The following is a 24,929-nucleotide window of genomic DNA, read 5'->3' on the forward strand; positions in this document are numbered from 1 at the left end:
GTGACATGGAGATGTTTGATGACGTTATGCACTTGATTGATAGTTTTGTAAAACAAAAAATACTTTTGTTTTTTCACGTGATACCATCAAAATGTTGTTATTTTAGTAATGAATGCTGAAATATTCGATTCACCTGAATATGAATGTCCAAGACTATTTTATTGTTTTGATATGTGTTGAGGATCTTGGGAGGAAAACTTGGTCTTATAAAATGTACTTTTGTAGAAGGATTGACTAGCTTAATTATTATTATTTTATATATAAGTTGCACAACGCGTAAAAAAGTCATCACAGCAAGCGAAATATGTTATCTTAAAATTGTTATATAGTAATAATTAGGTCAAGGCCTCTCGAAGGTTGTACGACGGTGTTATTAGCCAGAATTTAATTGAAATTAGACATATAGTAGTTTTTTTCACGATGTTTTCCTTCATCGCCAAGAACGTGAGGAACGCAATTTATACCAAAAGTAAGCACATGAATATTCAGGTGCTTGTCTGGTCTCGAACCAGCAATTATCGATTAAGAGTCACTAATGATATCCTTTATTTGACGTAATGGATATTTTGACGAATTTAATGTTAACTTTATCACAACTGTTAAATGAGTTTTAACATGAGTTTATAAATAAAAAAGTACATCTCGACTGTATATGTACGACTGTACTTATAATGTTTTTCTTAAATGAAAAATATGAAATTCATTTGTCGAGTTTCCCGCCAATCGTATTTATTTTCTTTGTCCGCTTTTGTTTGGGCCGACCTATGACAATTATAAAAAAAAGGTAGAAGATGAAAAAGTATTTCCATAGAAATTTCTTGGAGCGTTTTATTTAAATTTGTATATTGTTTATACCGGTGAATGTGATATTTTGCGCATTTTTTTTCGAATTTATTGTGAATGTATCCGCGCTTGATTGAGATATTTTTTAATTTTTAAAACAGAGAAGTTGTCCAAGTCCTCCTCGAGGCTGGAATCGATCCGAATGTACGGACAAATGCTGGAACGCCGCTCCACCAAGCGGCTTGCTTCGGTAAGGCAAACGTCGTTCGGTGCTTACTCGACGCTGGTGCTGATCTAAACGCAGTAGACGGTAAAGACAAGACCGTCGAAGGTGTTCTCGCTGATTATCCCGAAGAAGCGACGAGGAAAGTCAGAAGGGTTATAAGAGGTATACATTTGATTGTTTAATTAAATATTTTTAATAAACCAGAAAATACTTTTGGATTTTAATATTGAAACGAGGATGCAGATATTTTTGAATAATATCTTTCGTTAGTATGTGTTCGGATAATTGTATTTTACTTTGTACGTATCGTTAATCCATGATCATATAATTGTATATAACTATCAAAATTAAAGTCTACGTGAGATGATCTTAGCCCGCCATGTTGGCATTTAAGGTTTTTTTTTTTGTTAAATGTCGATACATATATTCGTCAAAAGATTGTTGCACTTAAATAGCAAAGTGACTAGTGTTATTAAAACTAATATGTATTTCACCAGAATACAAGAAAAGAACTAGAAATACCTATGAAAGCGAAGATGATGTACCTCCCTTCCCCGTACAAGATAGCCCCACCGGGTACCCCCGCATCCCCGTGATGTAAGTATAATTTAGTAAAACAAAATTGTTTTAGTTAATTTTGAAATCTTAATATTAAAATTAGAAATCTTTATGATAATACTTTTTTTATAAATATTTGACACAAAATTTAAAAATTGTTAAAGAATATCTGTTTTTCTAATTTTATGCGTATCTATGTATTTGATAGTAAACAACATTTTAAATAAAAATTTCATCAAAATCAATATAATCAATAATAAATTAATGTCTTATGTCGATAGTATTGATTATGATAATTATCAACTTGTTATTTTTGAAAATATATTATTATTAGATAAGACGAAGTATGTCATAAGCTTTGATTATTTATATGTCTAGATACTGTCAAAACTGGGAAAGCGTCGAAAAAAAATAGTCGCCAAAATTTGGTCACTAAATTTACGCTCAGTAGTAAAGTAGTATGACAATTGGCGAGTGTCAAGTGTACCTGATTTTCCTTTGTTGTACGACTATGTATCTAGATAAATATGTAATCTAAGGTCGCCAGATATTTCTATGAAGCTTAGCAAATTTGAAATTGATTGTGGATTGTGGGTCTATTTTTACGACACTATTTCTATTTTGTTTGTTTGCTTTTAACCCACTAACATTGCATGCAAAACAAGTCACCTTATATTAAATAGTGTATTCTCTTTGATATTTAAACGTGTTCAGATAACTAGACGGCTTGCGGTTTCTCTAAACGTCCGTGTCACTGAGGGTTTTGCAAAGGAATCTCTCTCTGTAATTACTCAAAGATGCTTTACAGAAGAGGCTCTAAACATTCGCTTTTAATTGGAGAGTCGGCGTCTCAATTATGACACACGACGTTCTACCTTTGAACTTTTGATTGCTATCTTGGGGAATTCCCTTTTTGATGTTTTCAAACGACTGCCTTCTAAGCATTCGAATTTCGATTATTTTTTAAACGTGAGACCGGCATTATTTCATATGATACTTCATAGGAGCTTATGTTGACGCGTTTAAATTATTTTTTAAAAAAACAGTGTTCGTTAGTCAAGTAGATGATGATATATATATATATATTTGACACTAAACAACAAAATAGAAAACACACAAATATTAATATTGTGATTAATTAAATTTTATAAACGATTGTAACACGTCTAGAAGAATACAATGCCGACGTTTTCCGCTCAAGAAAAAGCTGTCTTAACAGAGGGATGCAAAACAAAAACTGTCAATGCCTCCCTCATTAAAATCTTCCGTTCTTTTGATTTTGTCTAGAAACGGTCAGGTACAAGTTTGTATGATGCGAGAAAAAGACCGTCCTTTGAGGGTTGCCAAAGAACTGGCTGCAATGAGCACATTCAAATTAAATTAAAATAACATGAACCTTAAATGTGTTTCTTTCTCCGATATTTTGGATTTTTTTCAATTTACTCTATTTTAAGAGCGATTAAAATTGTTTTCTTTACATTAAGATGCCAATTAGAAGGCATGATTTAAACAGCAACTATTTTAATTCCAGGTATCCTACCGTTTCCAAAGCCTTACTTAATAAAAAAGCAAATGCTAAAAATCACGCTTTAACTAACTTTAATTCTAATTATCATCCAAAAAATGTGTCTAATACCAACAATAAAAATTATAATCATAACAGAGTTCCGCGTAGAAATACAATTTCATATCAACGTCCGTCTGGGGATATAATTTATGGAAATGAAAACACTAAATTAGAAAAATATCACTTATTTCGTAAAAATTTAAGCAAATTGTTATCACATTCTAACGACAAAATATACGAGAATTTGTCTATTGTGGACATAAAAAACGAAAAAATTTCAATGTCACCAACAATCAAAAAGAAAAAGCCTGTAGTAGTTCCAAAGCCTATAAATAAACATAAAAACGACAATCATAATATGTATGAGGTTGAGAATGAAAGTCGTGAACCAATTTATGTAAACAATAACAATGATATTATTTACGAAAATTTTTCAAATGATTGTAAAATAGAACTTTCTGGTGATTTCAATAAAATGATTAATGATCAGTACGTAGAGATGAGGGGTCAACTGAGTTCTGATACTAGTAAGCGAATGATTTTTAATTTAAACGCAAATATTTGTATTCAAAATTATAATAACAATATTAATTATGAAAACTATATCAGTAAACCTGTAAGATTTAGAAGATCATCTATACCTGAAATTGATTTCGTATCTAATTGTCACAATAGAGGTGAATTTGGCTGTATCTACGAAAATAGTAATTCGTATAAACATTATGATTTAAATCCTGAAGCTTTACGTAATCATGCATATCCTTTTGCCGAAAAGAAACAAAATTTTGAAGAATTACCTTGTTTTTGTCACGAATACCCAGCCAGTAGGCGTAACAAACTTAAAAAAACAAAGTCATGTGATATTTACTATAGCTGTGAAAATGTAGACCAAATTAACCCCAATCAAGTCAATATACATACTAAATGTGGAAATAAAAATGAAGAACTTCCTTTAAGTAACGATGAAATCTCAATTAAAGATATGGTATTTGAACCATTTGACGAAGCTAAGCGTTTATCAACACCAGGTCGAAGTACATCCGCTGTAGTTGAAACCAAAGCTAAATTAGTTCTCAAAAAGAAAACTAGTCAACTAATATCACTTTTAAGTGACTGGAGCGTTTCTAAATAACATTTTACTTTATAATTAGTGATGCTTGGGGTGGCGGTAACTTAAATATATGCATCTTAACCAAATGTTTTTTATTTTATTATTATTTATAATTATTTCTGTTGCTTTATGTGATTTACAGGAAAGCTCCAGAGACCCAGAAAAATAATAACTTATGTGATAGCCTTTTAACACCATCTTCATCTTTTCTAACAAAAAATCCACCTCAGAGTTTTGTTAAAAAGCTTGCTTCAAAATGCTTGGGCCTCAAAGCAAAGTTTAACTCTGCTCCTAACATATCTAATCCTGGGTTAGAGTCGAATGTCGATGGTAAACTTAAACAGTCGGATTCTAAACTAAACTCGAACGCCTTACATATAGGAAATAGTAAATTTTTTAAAATTTTGTCGAAAAAGGAGGAATCAGGTGACATTATTTGTACAGACGAATTTGACACAATTTCATTAGATAGACTTGGCACTTTGAATAGAGACTCTGCTGTTAACAGGAGTAATAGGAGTTGTCCAGGATTTAAAACTTCATTACCGAATATATCCGAAAATAATGAGCTTAGTGATTCTCATGAATCTATTATCGAAAATATTAATGCATTAGATAGCGAGGGTAAAATAGATAAAACACAAATGACAGAAGCAATTAACTATGACACGAAACTTAGTATATTCGAACCTAGACGATCAGGTAATAGTATATCTAATGTTTCTACAGATTATGCAAATTTAGTTAACGAATGTTATGAATCGTATGAATTTTCATCTAAACTTTCCACGCAAAAAGAATTAAGTGAAGAAAGCATAAAATCTATTCCAAAACCACCTCCCAGATCGAATGTAATTGTTTCACTAGAAAATGAAGATGCAATTTATGAGAATATCCTACCTGAAAAAATTAATTTAAGACAACCAACTCCTGCAGTTAGAACTCATATTCCACAGCCGGTTGAAATTGAAAAAAAAAATTTATACGAAAATGTATTAATAAAGCCTAATAGAAAAGCACCCGAACCACCTAAAAGGTCAATATTGCCTTCAAATGATATATCTAATCAATCATCTCCTAGTGAAAGTCGATCTTCTACTTTGTCATCGGATTCTATGATCGATGAAACTAATTTGGAAGATATTTTATTATCGGAAAAATCAAGGTCGTTTCGTCATGGTAAAATTGTTCTGCATAGGGAATCAAGTAAATCTAGTATAAACAGGACACAATCAAATGCATCAGATGTCTCAAACTTTACAGAGATTAGTGCAATTGAAAATGTAGATTGTAGTGACGATTTGCAAGAAAAGTCGGTATATCTTACAATGACAGGTACTCTACCGAACAAGAAAACAGAAAAGGTTAAGAAAAAAGTACTATTCAGACATAAGACATTTACTAACATTGAGGTAGATAGAAGTTCTTTTAACACAAAAGATTTTACACTACGGGGCAATTCTTTTCTGAAAGAATCCCTGGGCAAATATCACATTCGTGGTACGGGTCATTGTATTTACAAAGCTCCGACAGTAAAAGAATTTATTAACATTTTTAATAGAGACAATCTTTACAACGACGAAGAATTAGTGCTAAATCTTCCTAATGATAAAAGAGATAGTTATTTCGAAACAGCTATATGCTTTTGTAAACCGCGACCTCCGAAATTCCATAGTAGTGCCGAAGACTTACTAGATATGCAAAGTCACGAAGAAGATAAAGTAACTATAGATTTCGATGCAATAAAAAGTAGATTAGAATTTGTTTCTTCATCATTTCGATGTTTTTGTGATTCCGGAATGTGTCCTTTAAATGCGAATAAACGAGATACGCCATTGGAATTAGTTATTAAGTTTTCAGCAATGAAGAAAAGTATTTCAACTCCTGATATCACCTTAGAATTTTCTCCTTCTTCGACAATACAAAAGGGTTGTTTAATTAAAAATAAATCAGTTCCTTCAAATTTAGAAGAACCATATGCCGTTGTTACTATACAAGATGTTATTAGGAAAAACGTAAAAAAATATAACTCAGAGTTAAAAGATTTTGGTTTTGATGATTCTCCATATGTCGCAATGTCTCCACATTCTTCCATGTCTTCAACAGACCGACCGTATTCTATAAAGGACATATCAGAAGTTATTTCTTTAGGTACTAATTCAACATCGACTGACGCTAACACATCTTGTGCTTCTGATACTATGCAATTGTTACGAAAATCGAGCTCCTCGGAACACTCCGGAAATTGGTCATTACAATCTTGTAATTCTAACATAACAATAGTATCAGATGCGTCGTTTAAGACGTGCTTGGAAGAATCATCTGATGATTCTGATGGTACTTTACATTCGGACGGGGAAAGTTCAGACGCGGAGACCGTAAAATCCGACGTAAGTACGACAAAAAGACCGTGGGTTCACAGTAGTTCCTTTCGGTTCGGCAATAACAATAGATTAAAAAATGATATAAGTAATGTTATAGACGAGGATGACAGTTTTGTGTCGGCAAAATTCGAATCCTCGTCTTCTAAATTCGAGAGTGGTATAAGTGTGGATTCAGAGAGTTCTTCGTCCGAGTGTGAAGGGGATAGTGGTGTTCCGGGGGAAGGTTATGTGTCGCTTGATGCTTCGCTTGAGCGGGGTTCGGGGGTGGTCGGGGGTGTTCGCAGCGGGTCGGGGCGACGGCGTTGGGATGAAGCAGAAGGCACTAGCGAAGGCGACGCCATCAGCGTATCTAGCGCTGCGTCTAGCTGTGCCCCGCTGCATTTAGCGCATCACCATGAATACAGCAAAGTTTCGGTAAGTTCAAATACAAAATGTCTTTCATTAGCGTAAATTTATATTATATCTATTTATTTTATCATTAAGAATTCATATGCTTCACCAAAATGTTCGGTTAAGCTGCAGTTATGAAATTTAATTGGTTTGAATAGTTTTTATTCAATTAATTTCTACTAACGATAATATTCTAAATTATTTTGTCGGCGAACCTAACGTCCTACCCATGACTGAAGCTGTCACGCGACACCCTTATTATATTTGTGTTGATAAGTTGATGATGTCACGGAATGTATTGTGAACGTTTTTACAAATTACGGAGGCGTTAAAACAAATGTAAAAGAATAATTCCCTTTGATAAAGAAAATTAAAATGTCGTGAGAAATGCAATAAATATCATCAAGCCAGTACACACATGGCGTTTGCTGCCACTTGTGGATACGGATGTCGTAATACGATAATTTAATACCGTCCAATTAGTTGGCGTCAATAGTAAAAAGTATGTTCTCTCTGGCCTGTTCTGTTTTCAATGTATTATTTATAGATTTAGTCCAAACAGTGCATTAAAATCCTTTATAATTCTGTTTATGTATTTGCTTTGTTTCTTCTAAAATAATTTACAAAATCTCATTAATAATCATTATAACCGGTTCGTAAAATAATATACCTCATACCTGTGAAGACGAATAACTCGGCAATTTTTCAATATTAGATAGAAATAGCCGGAATGCTATCGTCTCATTCTGAAGGCGTGTCATCATTTATGAATTCACTAACTGTATAATAATCTTTTGGACTCGAAAGTTCTTTAACAATTATTTTAAATTTAGCAACAGATGCAGTATGTACGTTTCCTCGAATATAAATCGTACATTTTTTGTAGTATACATTTTAAGAGCAGTGATGCTCATGCCACGCGAATAATATTTCTTATTATAACAAACTTAGACACATCCGTTCCCTTTAATACAAAATATGTACATGCAATAGTTGGTACTTGATTAACCGTAATCATAACATAGCGTTCCCACATGGGCACTGGAATTTTTAACCATCGTAAGAATTAGAATGTCAGTCGTGCCGCGAATGTGATCGAGGCGTGCGTTTGTCGCGCACTTAGTGAAACGATTGTGTACAATTTGAATAATCCGTGTTTATGAAAATTTAAGTTTTAGTGATATGTGAATATTTAGTGTAGTTTGTTGAGTTATATTCCGGAGGATATTTTTAACGTGATTAATGTAAGTTTTAATATGTGGTTTATTTGATTTCTATATTTTTGAAATTTTCATATACGATATCAATTTAATTTACTGTTATTCATAACATACAATAAAATATATATTTTTTAAATGATAATTCTTTTAATAAAAAATGATAATCTTAATCTGTTCTTTGCTATATTTTCATCTAGGGTTTTCATTATACAAGTATACTAAATACTTTGAATACTAGGATGTTTAAATATTAATAGATTAAGTCTAAAGATAGATTAACATACAAATTAAATACTGGTATAGATTTTTTTTTATTTAGATTTGGTATCAATGTTAAATTGATCAAATAACAAATATTTCCCATGTCAAGGACTCCATAACCCAATTTCGTGTTTCGTAATTTCCCATATGGCTGGTTACATGATGTGTCAAAGATTAATCTTAAGGGACTTCAGATAGATTGTGCAAATAACTAAAAACTAATCTAAATTGATAATTATGTAACATTTTGTAAAACGCTTCTCAAAGTCGATCAGAAAATTGACATTTTATACCATTTTTTTTTCTAACTACCGATTATACAAACATATTTGAGCATTTGTTAATATAATAAACTAAATAATGTATGAAAATCCGCAGTGATTTCAAGGAAATCGTTTAATAGACGTTTCGTTTTCATTCATATATTTTTTTTAAATAACCATGACTTCGACACATTGGTTTCATGCATATCATTTTCGGAAACACAAGTGAGGTGATCTATTTGCTCATTTACTAAGAGTTGAATTGGCAGGTCTTATATACTAATATATTGTCTTCGTTAAAGTAGTGATAATTCATATTATGAACGCACTTAAACGTAGAAAAGCATTCCTTCTTGTAACTAGAATAATAGATGAATACGAATTTCTAACAATCCGATTAATATTGAGAAAATTCTAGAAACAAGAAAATTGTTCGTGTAATCCATTTCTCAAAATAATTATTCTTTGCCCTCTAATAGATTGAAATCTACGGAAATAGGATTTCGCGGACTGGCGTTTGGCCAATAGCCAGAGCCGATGCTGGGGTATATGTTTACATATAGTAAAGCTCTATATTCGTGTTGTCGGACGGGAATTTCGGTATTAGTGTTTCATTGTAAAGTAAGCATTTTGATTACATGTGCTATTTTAAATTGTATTGTTTCACGCTATAAATGTTATTTGATATACGACTCTGCCAAATGTGTAAAAATCTAGAATAGTGAGGGTTCAACTAGTTTTATCTATATATACATATATATATATTTGACGACCTACGTGGTCGAGTAGTGTGTACACCGGTTTTTATGGGTCTCGGACCTCGGTTCGATTCCCCAGCGATGTAGAAAATTAATTAGTTTTCATGTTGTCTTGGGTCTGGGTGTTTGTGGTACCGTCGTTACTACTGATTTTCCATAACACAAGTGCTTTAGCAACTTACATTGGAATCAGAGTAATGTATGTGATGTTGTACAATATTTATTTTTTATTTATTTTTATATTCGGTATGGACATATTACAGTTTACAGTTAAAGTGATTCATATAAAATATAATAATAATATTGTAAAGAGGTAAAATTTGTTTGTTTGTATGTAGGGAGCAATCTCAGGAACTAATGATCCAGTTCTAAAAAAGTTTCACTGGTAGAAAGCTATTTTATTCCTCTTTATTCCTGTTAAACGTATATTATATTGATATCTTATATTTTCTTTAGCACACGTGTAACGCCGGGTTCGGTATTTAGTTCTTTTTACGTAACTATTTTGCTTTTATATGTTCAAATGAATGAATATACATTTCTGTTAGATATAGTTTATAAGTTGTTGATTAATTTGAAATTCAAAATACGAGGCCGGAAACCTTCAAGAAAATGCCTACTCATTCCTTAAAGGCCGGCAACGCACCTGCAAGTCCCCCGGTGTTACAGATGTCCATGGGCGGTAGTAATACTTTCCATCAGGTGAGCCTTCTGCTCGTTTGCCCCCTATAACATAGAATACACACATATATATATATTGTTTAGGACAACGTGATTGATTATCGACACATGAATTAGTCATCAACACAGATTTAATACATGAAAATTTAATAGTTCTTGATCCCATTTAAACCTGCGATCTTAAGCAAAGTAATGTAAATGTTTTTTTTTATTTTTTTGCGATTCAATGGAGAAATTCTGCTAGCATTCTCGCCACTATTAACACGGTTATGATTTATAAAGTGACTATTTTTAGTTATTATTTGTATATGTTGGGTTAAACTTAAGTCGTAAATATACCACTCAACACGAGATCTCTGATACTACAGGTCCGATTCACTTGCACTTTAGCACAGTTGCTCCTTTCGCGACGCAGACGCTCACTAAGCAAGGTTTTTTGCTAATTACAATGGGAGGGATTATTTTGTATGAATTCTAATTATAAATAACATTGCGAATTATAAGTATGTAATGTATTTATTTATTTATATAATATTCTTATTATTTTATATAACTATATTAATTTTTATTCATCACTGCCACGGTTCGTCACAGCCGCAAAGGGTACCATTGAAAATCAGCGTTGGGTTCTAACCCAACATAAAAGCTGAATGGTAGGTACACCTTTTCGGGACACATCACGGTAGCAGACATCATAAGAAAAGATTGTGTTTGTGTATTTATAGAAATTTGTTTATTTTTTTTTATTTAATTTTTATTTCTTATATTGTATATAAGTATATACTAATGTCTTATAGTCAATAGTCAACGTCTAAAATACTTTTGGGTTTTATGTTTTTTTTTGCATTTTCTTTTTTTTAAGGTTCGCAATGTTTGTCCTGAATAAACGTGTTCTTATTTCTTATAATATAATCGCATTTATTTATTTTTTTATAAAGAAAATCCAAAGCACTATTAATAATGAATAGTACGTTAATAAATTAACTTTGACAATAAACCATCCGGAAATAATTCCTTAGTGTGGGTAAATTTAAATTTTCAAGCATTCAAAATAACATTCAGCATTCTTTGATATTGGTATTTGGTTCATAATCTCTGACCAGATGCGCAACGGATATAATTTCTAATGCTTATGTTTATTACTAAATAAATTCAGCTTCCGTATGTGGGTCAGTGGAACTCGATGAGATATATATATATATATATATGTATACAGGATCATAATAACACTGCAATTGATCTGTTTTATAAATATTCAGACTAGGTTAAACTGAAGACGATGTTACTTTATTTATAAATGTATTGATTAATATTATTATACGTACATAGAATGTATGTACATTGCAGAATACATAATACTGAGGTTTTACCCGCGCGAAATTTATAAAACTTTACCTATAGCACACAAACCGTGAAACCTCATTTTACCCCCTCAAAGGGTGAATTAAAAAAGTAACCTATGCCCATCCCCGGGATTCAAACTATTTTCATACCAAATTTTATCTAAATCGGTTCAGCGATTCAAACGTGAAATGGTAACACGACAAAGTTAGATTCGTATTTATAATATTAGTAAATATTTTAATGATTCTTTAAAGCGACCCGTCATATGTATTGAATATTGATCCTTTCTTGCTGCCATATCGATAATCGTTTACAAAATTTGTCCATGAATTATGTCGTGAAACACGAACACACGAAATTTTAAATATGGAACACCTTTAATAATATTTTATTAACTGACTTTGTTCAGAGGACGCCATTCACTTTTGTTCGGTATTATCTTGTCTAATGTCTGATTGTAATTAATAATTATGATATAAGATATATATATTTGGAGTTGTTACTTGGATCCTAATCTGGAGTTTTCATATTTTAGTTAAAACTGGCTTGCGTGCCTTTAAAAAGGTTACTATACTAAATCCAATAATCTTAAAATATATCAATCTATGCAATTATTTAACCTTTTAAACTTAATTGTTCCCATCGGTCACGCTCAATAAACCGACAGTCGTTACCACAAATCATCAGGGCAGGACCATATTGGCGCCATATTAACGCGCCTGTCGGAACCGCGACGTCTGCGCACGCGCATCCGATTAATATAATTCCCTTTGATGTAGATACTTTGATTCTAAAGTATTCTAATGTTCGAGGAAACGTCTAAATGAAAAGTATTCTATACATAACTGTCGCAGTTTAATGACAGTATTTACAATATCAATTAAATAAAAACGAATTACTAGTGTTAGAGTAAACACGTTTTTATAGGTATATTTTACAGGTGTAAGCACTAGTCAAATCCGACGATTTCGCCCATATTTTCGGCATAAAATGTAACCTATGGTCGTCCTTGGAGTTCAATCTTTCTTAATACCAAATTTCATCAAATTCGGTTCAGTGTTTTGGGTTTTGGCTTTGAAAGAGTGATAATATTAGTATAGATTGTTTGTACTGTTCAGGTCAAATTAAGATACTTATACATATATATCTATATATATAAACGTTGTATGCACACTACTGACAATTTAAAAAAAAATTATAGACTTATTGTTAAGAAAAGACCCAGATGAGCCTAAAATATTTTTTACGGTAGCGGAAACCCATCATTCGGACAGACAGATTATAGGTCTGCCATATATTTTACATAGACATGTTACGACGGTTGAAAATTCGAATTATAGTAATAAATTTGAAGATGCTTACGTTTGTACATTCAAAATATTGGAAGTCTGCCTCTTTCAACTAATGCATGACTAATTTGACAATCAATAATTATGTGTAATGATTTTATATTGAATAATGGATTTGAGTTTGAGTATTACGTAGAGTCCAATGGGATTAGGAAAAAAGATAAACAAACTTTAGATTTACGTATTTCATGCGATTTGCTAATAACTCGGCTATATTGTGCACTATTATTAGAGTTTATGATTAATATATCTTTATTTATAATACAACAGTATTACACTTAACCACTTATTTGCACTTAAATTTAACTTCCAAAATTCCGATAATAGTTTCGTCGACGTTTAAAACGCGATTTTTTCGCAAATCCATAGTGAATATCATAGATTAATCCAGCTCTCGACCAATGATATCGTGTCAATTTGCTGTCAAATGTTGTTTATTTAGCTTTTTTCTTATTATAGTTGGAATAGAGTATCGATATTATATAATTTTTCACTAAACATGTTAATGATGTAAAATTAAACATTAAAAGGATAAATCAATGTGTAGTTATTAAAATAACATGCGTCACCGTAGCAAAAACAAAAACCTTATTATGATCATATTATAGAATATTTACAAAATAATTGAATGCTATTACGATTCGCTGACATTATACAGAATTCAATTCGAATTAGGTCAAGTGTTGAAATATTACCACTTACAGTAATTTATTACTTACAAACGAGAGCTGGTTGTTCATTGCGATAATCTACATCAATTTAATAAATTTAAATGTTTGAAAATTACAAGGAATTAATTTATTCCATTTTTTAGGCATACTTGCGAATTAATAGTTTGATCGTACTTGTTCCTTATAAACATTAACAGTGTAATATTATTAACATCAAAACATTGTATTGCTCTGGTGGAGAATGAGTGAGCTAAATTAATTACAAAATTAAAAAGGTATAAAGTCTTAAGTTTCCATGTCTGTAACAAAAAATACTCTAAAACAATATAATTAATGACTAATTTAGTAAGTTTTTTTAATAAATAAAAAAAAAACAACGATTTAAACATCGACACACATTAATTTTGTAATATATATACTTATAGTCCGTAAACAGTTATTATAGCCCATAATATCTCGTCGGAATGAATTGAAGAGAAATTTGTCGAGAGCTAACTATCATGTCTAACAGGCTATTATGTAGAAAATTGTCCATTCAACGGCCGGCTGCTACCAATTTATCCCTCATCCTCGACTCAATATTAAATTACTTGGACCTTTAGGGATACTGTTTGGTGCAATTTGTAAGGCGGCGGCGGAGAAAAGAGGATTAGTGATTAGCTTCTTATAAGATAACTATAAAATCATTTGAATATACTGAAAATTAATCATTTTGTTTTATTTTTTGGTATTTACAAATATTAATTTGAATATATGATTCAAGTTAATATTTTGTTCTTCCCTCCCTTATAAAATTCATGATTGGTTTGGTAAATCTCACGAACCGTTTTCACGAATTAATTCAGATTGAAGCACAATGAAAGTTTAAGTATTTTTATGATAACTTTGTGCAAATTAACGTAATTATGATTTTTCGATTACGTTCCATTGCATTCTTCGTGTATATATAAATGTATATATATAGTCATTAAATTAAAGTAATATATAATATAAACAGTAATTTATGACTCGAAAATCGTTCGCTTAATGTATATTAAGGACGTGTTTTAATTATACTTATCTATACTTCTATACTATTATTATAAAGAGGTAAAATTTGTTTGTTTGTTTGTATGTAGGGGGGTAATCTCAAGACTTAATGGTCCTATTCTAAGAAAAATTCACGTAACCTACGTCATTCATCACTGAGTGCTAAACGGGGTAAAAAATGTATTTATATCATATCATTTTTTTTACGAATTAACTGATCCCGTGCGAAGCCGGAACGGGTCACTACATAATCATAAACATAATCAGCCTGTAAATTTCCCACTGCTGGGCTAAGGCCTCCTCTCCCGTTTGAGGAGAAGGTATGGAGCATATTCCACCACGCTGCTCCAATGCGGGTTGGTGGAATACACATGTGGCAGAATTTCGTTGAAATTAGACACATGCAGGTTTCCTCACGATGTTTTCCTTCACCGCTGAGCACGAGATGAATTATAAACACAAATTAAGCACATGAAAATTCAGTGGTGCCTGCCTGGGTTTGAACCCGAAATCATCGGTTAAGATGCACGCGTTCTAACCACTGGGCCATCTCGGCTCACTATTGTTAATAAAATTAAAATTATAACACTTAACTCGAACCCATAATGTCGATACTTAACCTTATTTTAGAAGGTGACGCGCAATAACACGTCTTGAAGTGATAGAACGCAGTCACGTTAACAGTTCAATTTTGTGTAATTTACAATAATATAAGTTATGTATTTTAGACCGTAGCTAAGCGTTCTTCGCAATCGTTGAAATTCACAATTACGCAATTGTGAACACTTATCTCGTCCCGTGACGACAATGAGTTCTGCTATATATAGATGCGGTTTCCGTCTATTTTCCTAAATTACTACTCTGTTCTTGGCTTCACTGCATCTGATCTCTGCGTCGAGACCATTAGGATTTATAATACTAGATTCAGGTCACCTAGTTATCATCATTAAAATTGAATCAGGTGAATTGTTTTTAAGATATCAATTTATCTGTTAGACCGACATTTTCAAATAACCTTTTATTAACTTTGGACTAATATTCTTGTAAATCTCGATCGCACGTGTCGTTGGCGAAATAATCTGTCTTTTGTCTCGGCAAAAATAAAAGCAACAAAAAAATCTCGTAAATGTCAGTTTATTTAACCTAAACCTATAAGCAAAATGTCATGGATGGGTCGTTATTGTTCCGTATTAGTATAAATATAATCCTTACTTCATTATCGATTTTAACATTTCGATTTCCCAAGTGAATGCACATCTCTTCACGCATATATCATTTCTGCAGCCCACCCCTCCCAAGAAGCCCCCCAGAAGGAACTTGTCTGTGTCCCCTACCCACGTCAATTCTCCATCCTCTGGGTACAGCTATGAGCTGAGAGCCCATGCAAGGAGTCAGGACGACTTGGATGAAATACAGGTGAGTTCAGTCATCCAAATTAGGAACAGCGGGTGTCCATAAACTAGAATTTTAGCTCTAGTTTAATAATTCCAAACATTTGCGTATTTTTAAATTCGATATATATGATTTTATCGTATTTTATAGTATTATTGAGTATTATACTATAATTATATGAGATGCCAATTTATTTATTTCTATATGTATATTTGTACGTGACAATAATTATGTATTTAAGCGTCTGTCAGAATGCTATTCTGCAATAAAGTCTCATTGTTACAGGGTGCTAAACTTTACCTCAAACACGGTAGATCTGTCGACCAGTACGTCGACAGCAAGCTATCCTACTCGGAGTACGAAGAAAACCATAATTCGCCTAGAGCTATTCCCGTGCCAAATCCTCGGCCGAGTCTCAGAAACCGCACACAGCCCGTTGCCATCACGGCTATGTATGAAAATGTCGTGATAAAAGAACAGAATCCCCGCAGGAAGCTGAGACGGAACACATTTGGACCACAATACGAAAATATCGAAGCCAGAATGGCAGACAAGAGAGTAAGAAAATACTCGAACCAAGAGAGATCGTCCCTGGAGAGTTTATTAGACGATCAGTCCATGAATAGTCCGAGTGAATGTGAACGGTATTCTGATGGCTCGAGGGCAGATCTTCCACTGTCGCCGACGCACTACGAACAGCCCCCTACACCTGATCATCCGCCACCTTCAGCGAAACAAGCGGAAAACAGCATCCACGAACGGATCAGGCCATTGAGTCAGGTTAGTCCTGATTGAAGATTTTCTGCACCAAAAATTCCTTGTCACGTTTAGCTCGCTCAGTTTTTTGTTCGGACTATTATAGATTTTAGGTTCTATGTTCATACCTGGAATGATATTTAGGCTTAAAATGGATGTTTTTTTATCGTGCTAGTTTGTTTATATACCTGCTAAAAATACTAATAAGCCATACATTATATTTTTTCATTACTAACATTATAATATTGGTGCAGCAAAAATCGTATAGATTGTGAAATTAGTAAAAAGTGTATGAAAAAAAAATATTATACTATATATAATATTTAGACGTAGCTAATAATTTGATTTTTGCTGGACACACGTACACGTTAAATACGCTTGTTGTTAAAACATTTTTAAATTGGTCATATATACATATCATATATATCAGTAGAATGGGTAACACCATCTCAACCCATGCGAATTGTAAAACTATAAATTTCTTTGATATTAATAGCACTTTGCGCTTAAACAATCCGCATGGTATTGGGAAACAGTTTCATCAGCTAAATCATTGCCAAGAAGTGTATGAAAAGACGAAGGAATTATGATTATTGTATTAAAAAAAGGGGGGGCGTGCTAGACAAAGTGCACTTCTTAATTGTCGAAGTGATTATGAACTTTGCTTTCGTCATAATCGTCTGTTGATTGATCGTAATTTAAGAGATCGCTTATAAATACTTGATTGTATATAGGTTTATATGAAAAAAAAACGACAGTGCTTTGTGACTTTGTCTGGGCCCATAGGATACCAAATTGCATGCGCATGATACATTATAAGACTCACAATACTCTTATCAATCTACCTTTGATAATTTCAGCTTATAATGGAGGTTGTAGAAGAAATACGAATTCGAAAAAAATCGCAAGGCGATGTTACGGATAGCTGATGATTTTTTTTAGTTATTTTATATTTAAAGCTAAGCTATCGGACGGATGTGTCTGTCGTGTGATTGTCCTTTAGACTGTGCGTGTGGTGCTATATTGAACGAAATATTGGTTTGACTTTCATATGTAAATAGAAAATTAATTTTTTCTTTAATTATCCTTTAAACATTCTAAGGTGCTGATTAGATTAAGTAAATTTTTATTATATACTAGTTATTGTAGTTTAAAATTGTTTTGTGAATTGCATTTAAAAATAGAATATATAGCAATGTTCATAATTTACAGAACAATTTTTTTTTTACTACCAACAAGACAGTATCATGAGTAGGTGTAGACTAGCTGTAGTGTTTATATAGAGTAAAGTAGACATAAGCCAAGACAGTCTTGAGACAAACTCTCTGGAGAGTATTAGAACCACAACAAGCCTTACATTTAAATCACATTCTTTGTTTGACGTCGGAATTAGATCTTGAATTGAACTATTTATTAAAATAATCAAACCTCATATTTAGTTCAATTCATAGAACTGATTCTATGAAAGACAATATAATAGGCTGTATTACGATTAGCAGATGAATGAAACGATTAATAAAAAAAGTGTTGAAATAATAAAATATAATCGACTGAAAAATGTGATAGAAAAATAATAAAATGTGTATTTTTAAGTCTAATCGAAATGCGGCTTGTCTTGTCTAAAGTCTGCGCTGACTTTGAAATAAATTGATTACCAATTGGAGTTTTAAATTGTTCAAATAACATTTGAATGAATTACCGATGTTATAGCTCTTTAATATAATAAAATAGGTACTGAGCATGTATTTCTTATAATTTACCATTTTTATTTTAAGTCTTTACTTGTATTATTTCTAATTTTATTTCGTTTATAAAATAAATATCTTTATTGTATTTTTCTTTGTTTTTATTTTCTCCTTTCAGTTTTTTTACGTTCTATAAAATATATTATAAAACATTTTTTTTATTTTTGTAATCTACAATTTTGTGTTTATTGATTTTAAAAGATGTACTTAGTAGGTGTCATTAGTCAGCCCCGGCTTAAGCAGAACAAGCGCCCGGGTGCAAGCAGTGTTCTGGTCTATTCCGTCTATAAAAGTCTATAAGAGACCTGGACGCTTCACCGATGATCTCAGAGCATACCATTACCCGCGGGACGCCCGGGGTTAAGACGTGGCTGTCAATAGCGTATCATTATATTATCCAAATCATATCCGAATCGAATTAATGTTACTATTTTTTAATCAGCGAGTGAAAAAGGTATTTCTAACAACGAGTTTTAGCTTATTATTTATTTCAGTAAAATATTTAAATGTTGATGTATTTATTAGGTTCAAGTGAGTTTCGTTGTTTTAGCTTGATTCGGAAAATAAAGATAGGTTTGGTATTTCAATTATAAATTAAAAGATCAATAAGATTACACGTCGTCTTTTAATTTTTGCTTCAAGATATATCCGAGAATCTTGAAATAGATAGCGCCTTATACAATAAATAAGCAAATGTTTATATCGACGCTTTAAAGTTGAAACGAACTTAGAATACGCACATAATGTGCTTTGTTTGATTAATAATGTTTCAATAAAATGTTTTGTTTGCTGTTTTATGTATATTAAAAAGTAGGTGTGTCGATGTGTGGAACTCAGGTTTATTTGTGTATTTGTTGACCGATATAATCAAGTCTTATTGAATGAACTCTTAATTCCTGTATTTTAATATTTAATATTATTAACTATTCTTGTTTTTGGATTTTATATACTGAGACATTATATAGGTCGTAATTGTTCAGTGGCTAGAACATTTGAATCGTATTAAAAATATCAATCATTGGTTCAAACCCGGGCAAGTAAGACTCGTTTGCACGTTACTTGGTGGTAAGTCTGTGTAAGCTCGTCTGGGTGTATCACTCACTCATCACATTCTACCGCCAAACAGCAATACCTAGTATAGTTGTGGTTCGGGTCAAAGGGTGAGTTCTGTGTAACTTACTATAGGCACAAGGAACATAATACCTTAGTTCTCAAGGCTGGTGGCTATTGGCGTTGTAGGAATAGTTACCATTTTATAGCGTCAATTCTAACAAGCGACGGTGTCACCACCTACCATAAGATGGCACATTTGCCCGTCCGCCTACCAATTATATAAAAAATATATTAAAGCCTTCTCAAGAGAATAAGATGCCTCTGACGGAAATAAAGAATTCACTGCCTTTTATAAATATAAAACTTGCCATTTTGAACTTGCGTTACCTATTATTTTAATTAAAACTGTTTGGATGGATTTCTAATTTGAAGAATGTTCTCGTGATCAGACACGAGCGAAGCCGCGGGTGATAACTAGTAAATCATAATTTGCACTTAATAGTGTTCGAAACAATTTTGTATGAGAATTATTTGTATATGTCTAGTGAAGTATTTTTTTTTAAAGATAATATTAGCAATGCCGTATATAAATAAGGAATTGCTAATATTCCTATTTACCCCTCCTTTTAAGCTTATCACTTGTGTTAGGAGTGGGGACGACGGGTCGGGATCGATCCTGCACCTACATCGCTAGGCTGCCCGTAAGCCGCGCTATTGACGCTTAAATTATATATTTCTCATTTTATTGTTGTAATTTTTTATGAAGATTTGAATATAAAAGCAGGCAGGTAAGAATGCTTCTGTTTTTTTATTTCCTAATTCTCTAGTTATGTTATAATATATTTTATAATGACTAATAGTTTAAACAATATATTATGTATTTGTACCACATACTATACAGCTTAAAACCCCTTCATGTGTTTTAAATAATTTGTCTATCCCAGATTCCGTAAGACTTCATGCATTCTCCTGTGCCTGTGCTTTTTTACAACATCCAACTAATAATTTCAAACATCGGAAGACGTCTTAATCAGATCAAAATTGGTTTGATTTTATTTTATACAGACTTAAAAGTATAATTTTAAATAAATATGTGATACCTTGGTTGATTTTTAATAGTAACAATTAATGTATCACTGGCTAGACCTTTTTAAGAGTTGATAACAATGATTTTTGCAAGTACACATAACTAATATCACAGACTAAATAATAAAGCATGTAACCTTATTGTATACTGTGTCTTCTTAGTATTCACTGTTAAGTCAATCAAGAAAAAAAAAAAATACTTACAAACATAAATCCTATTTTGTTTGGTATAATGTACAATATATATAAATATTTGATTATTCGGTTTGAGAGTACTTTCGTCGATTTTTTAATATGTGTCGGATTATAATCTGCCGCATGTACCACCAGTGCCACCAGTGGAACAGTGGCGAAGTTAACTCCAAACCGTCTCCTCAAAAGAAGGAGACCTTGGCAGTGGTACGTTTGCAGGCTGTTATTTCTTATTTATCTATTACCTTAAATTGAGGCGTGTTTGGTTGTCTATCTGTATGCGTAATATATATAATTACGTAGTATAAAACAAAGTCGCTTACCCCTGTCTGTCTCTGTGTATGTTTAGATCTTTATAATTTAGCGGTTTGTATTTTTTAATGACTGAAAAACTGTGAAGACATTCTGTAATATATTTAGTATCAGCATTGCACCCTTGCGAAGCCGGGCGGGTCGCTAGTCATAAATTAATGAGGAAATAAATTTAGATCAATTATAACTAAAATGTATTATCCCTTCGAACTTAGAAACAATTTTATTTTAATATTAGCTAATGTTATACTGGAAAGTTTTTGTTTTGTGGTATATCAATTATTACTTTTGATACTCTATCGTTGATCTAGTGGCTCGCTTATAAGCCTGCAGATCCTGAGGTTCTGGGTTCGAACACGCAGGTCGTTGGGTTTTATGTTAGGAAATTCTCAAAGCAGCCTGAAGTTTGGAAGCTGACATTGGTTTCACCACTGTGCTTCGAAAAGCGCGTAAAGCTGATTCTGCTCAAGATTTTTTTTTCGTGGTTTCAGATAGCTATTCCATTGGATAATGAGATTAAAATATGGATTCCATTGGATATTGTAGTAAGCGAGTCTCTGATGAGAATAATCGCCGAGGCGGAAATCGATCAGTATGACTTCGTCACCGTCCTTTAAATTAACTTAAAAATATTAATTATATCATACATATTAAGATGAATAAGTAATATCTCTAAATCTTGGCATTTCTTATGAAATATAGTAATTATTATATGGTTATTTTATTTTAAATATATTGTAACTACAGGCACAAGGGATAAAACATCTTAATTCCCAAGGTTGGTCGCGCATTGGCGACGTAAGGAATGTTTAATATTTCTTACAGCGCTAATGTCTATGAGCGGTGGTGACCACTTATCATCAGGTGGCTGTTTTGCACACCCGGCTACCTAATCTAATAAAAAATAACGCTTATAGTATGTTACAATATAATTTTGTTTGGCAGGAATACAAGAGAAGATCTATGTTACGGGATAGTCAAACTGAAACCGAAGTTATCCTGCTCCGCGCGCCGTCAGCTGTCTCCGTCGCGAGTGGTGCCACCGACCGCAGTGGCAACACCGACAACTGCGTGGAAGAATATGTCTGTGATGTTCCTTTCGCTGGTAAGTACCTATCATTTAACTGCTCGCGTTGCAGGTATTAAAGACGACCTGATGGTGCCAACCATCTATGAAAAAGTTTAAAATATAATAAATTGAGTATTTAAACCTCTACGTTATACATATATAAATAACACTTATGTTAATTAACACTGCAATTTATAGATACATATTTTTTGCTCTTACATATTTTCAGGAGCCTTTATCTAAAGTCATGCAAGACTTATTAAAAGTTATATATTATACGTGTGTTACCGTGTGTTACCGATCAAAGTTAACATTTTGAAGTAAAACTTATGCTAGCCCGTCTGGGTACCTTCGACTCATCACATAATTATTATACCATCGAACAGAAATACTTAGTCTTTTTGTTTTCCGGTTTGAAGGATAAGTGACCTAGTGTAACAATAGGCACAAGTGACATATCATCCTAGTTCTCAAGGTTGACGGCGTATTGGTGATACATATGTGGGCGATGGTGACCACTGACCATTGCCCATGGACCGTCCATTGCCCGTCCTTTTTAAAAATATTAGGTTTGAAAATGGAACGTTTCTAAACTTGACATAAACTTTTGCACACAAGTGTACACTTTACATATATTTTTTTTCATTTTGGCGACAGACATTTCGAACGCTTTCTGGGGTCATGTTGTAAAACCGTATACATTGCCCCACAACAGAGTTACTGATTGTATGCAGACGAGTAACAGCAGTGATAAGTTTGTGTTGTACCTTGTACCAGTGTTATGAGTATCATATTTTATTAACAACACCAGTATTATCTTTCCGTTTATACATAACATTATAGAATTTATATTGCAATTGAAAAGCAGCAGTTAATATCTTGATTTCATTAATATACTTATTACTTAAAGTGAAATTCGAACATGCATGAATAGAATACCTACAGTCTGTTCCAAACAGGAATATAGATGAACGAGCCTTAGATTTATGTATTCGCTAATATCTCGGCTGTATCGAGCACTCGTAACAGTTCTTGATCAATATGTTATAATAATACTTTTCCAATTAACTTTTTATATCCACTTTGAGCCGAGATGGCCCAGTGGTTAGAACGCGTGCATCTTAACCGATGATTTTGGGTTCAAATCCAGGCAGCCACCGCTGAATTTTCATGTGCTTAATTTGAGTTTATAATTCATCTCGTGTTCGGCGGTGAAGGAAAACATCGTGAGGAAACCTGCATGAGTCTAATTTCAACGAAATTGTGCCACATGTGTATTCCACCAAACCGCATTGGAGCGGCGTGGTGGAATATGCTCCAAACCTTCTATAATAATAGTACTTCAGAAATGGATATTTTATTTGGTGGTAGGGATTTGTACAAGCCCTTCTAGGTAGGTACCACCCACTCATCAGATACTCTTCCGCCAAACAGCAATACTTAGTATCATTGTGTTCCGGTTGGAGGGGTGAGCCATAGTGACAGGCACAAAGGATATACCATCTTAGTTCCTAAGTTTAGTGACGCATTGGGGATGTGAGGAATGATTAATATTTATTACAGTACCAATACAAAATAAACAAAGAATCACAGGACTATATAAATATTCCTATCCCAATCCCGTTAGTAAATTTAAAAAAAAGGATAGTCAAATATTGCACTAGCAATATCAAACTGAAAACGAAATATCATTTACTAAAAAAGTAAGTGCAAAATAGGTGAACATAGAAAACATTTTTTGATTCAAATGCATTATGGGGTAGTGCATATTTGAGGCGTGAATTCCCAATTTGCCAGATTTCCCTCTGTTTACCTTGTAAATATGGTAACATCGAACAGCCAGACTGTAAACAGAAAACAGTTCCCGTCCAAAAATTCCGCAGCGAAATATTTTGCCAATATTTGACGAATTCGTAACTCGACGGGATTTTATTTTGACGTTTTCATAAAGCAATTTCGGCTTGTGGCCGGATTGTTTTTCGGTTTCGACCGCGTGTTTATATCTACGTGTTGGAATTGTAATATGTAAATATAAATTAATTTTATTTATCTGGCAACACTCAGATAATTGTTTTTTACATAAACCTCGCTATTCTGCTATTTGGTATTTAATGAATTAAATATTATCAATTTAAAGAAAATACTAACAGTTTTGTCTTTATAGTAATAAAGGCACATCGAAAATCATTTGTAATATAAGTATATAAAACTTTAACTTTAAGTTTTACTCTACCTGTTGATAACTCAGCTATCATATATGATATGATAAAATACCGCAATTATACACATTTTGTTTTTTTTTTTACGTTTTACGTTCTACAATTTAGCTCAAATGATTTTTCAACCTAGGGTTGATCGTTTTTGAGATATCTAATCTAACAAAAAAGAAAAATAAGTATTCAAATTTCCTTTAAATTGTTTTCTTCTGGTGACGCATGTCATAGTAGAGTATGTTAATACTTTCAATGTAATTTCTTAGTTATTATTTGAGATAAAAATAAAAAATAACATAAATCTGATATCTTATAAAAATAATTTTATAAGATGTCAGTCAGGGTATATACGCCGTTGATGGCGTATAGGCTAAATAATGGTTGTTAAAATTTCTTACACTGGAAATGTATATGTCCCCTACACATACTGGACATTTCCAGTGTAAGAAATTTTGTGACCACTTGATTAGATCAGATGACTCATTTGTAAAGAAAACTACCCCCTAGTTTTACTCA

At 32.5% G+C, this 24,929-nt stretch overlaps 1 protein-coding gene across 4 annotated transcripts in view; it reads left to right on the forward strand.

Annotated features, from left to right (window-relative positions):
- Positions 1-24,929, forward strand: part of LOC113397642 (uncharacterized) — a 113,631-nt gene that overhangs the window by 24,090 nt on the left and 64,612 nt on the right. For 3 of the 4 annotated variants that reach the window (XM_026636061.2, XM_064218465.1, XM_064218464.1), the window contains exons 6-11: positions 945-1,171; positions 1,507-1,606; positions 4,388-7,043; positions 15,880-16,011; positions 16,273-16,767; positions 22,077-22,236. In XM_026636061.2, coding sequence (XP_026491846.2) covers positions 945-1,171; positions 1,507-1,606; positions 4,388-7,043; positions 15,880-16,011; positions 16,273-16,767; positions 22,077-22,236 — 3,770 coding nt within the window. The remainder of the gene's footprint in view (positions 1-944; positions 1,172-1,506; positions 1,607-4,387; positions 7,044-15,879; positions 16,012-16,272; positions 16,768-22,076; positions 22,237-24,929) is intronic. The other variant, XM_064218466.1, reaches the window with a different exon arrangement.

The sequence above is a fragment of the Vanessa tameamea genome, chromosome 22 (genome assembly GCF_037043105.1).
Source record: "Vanessa tameamea isolate UH-Manoa-2023 chromosome 22, ilVanTame1 primary haplotype, whole genome shotgun sequence".
NCBI classification, from domain to species: Eukaryota; Metazoa; Arthropoda; class Insecta; order Lepidoptera; family Nymphalidae; genus Vanessa; species Vanessa tameamea.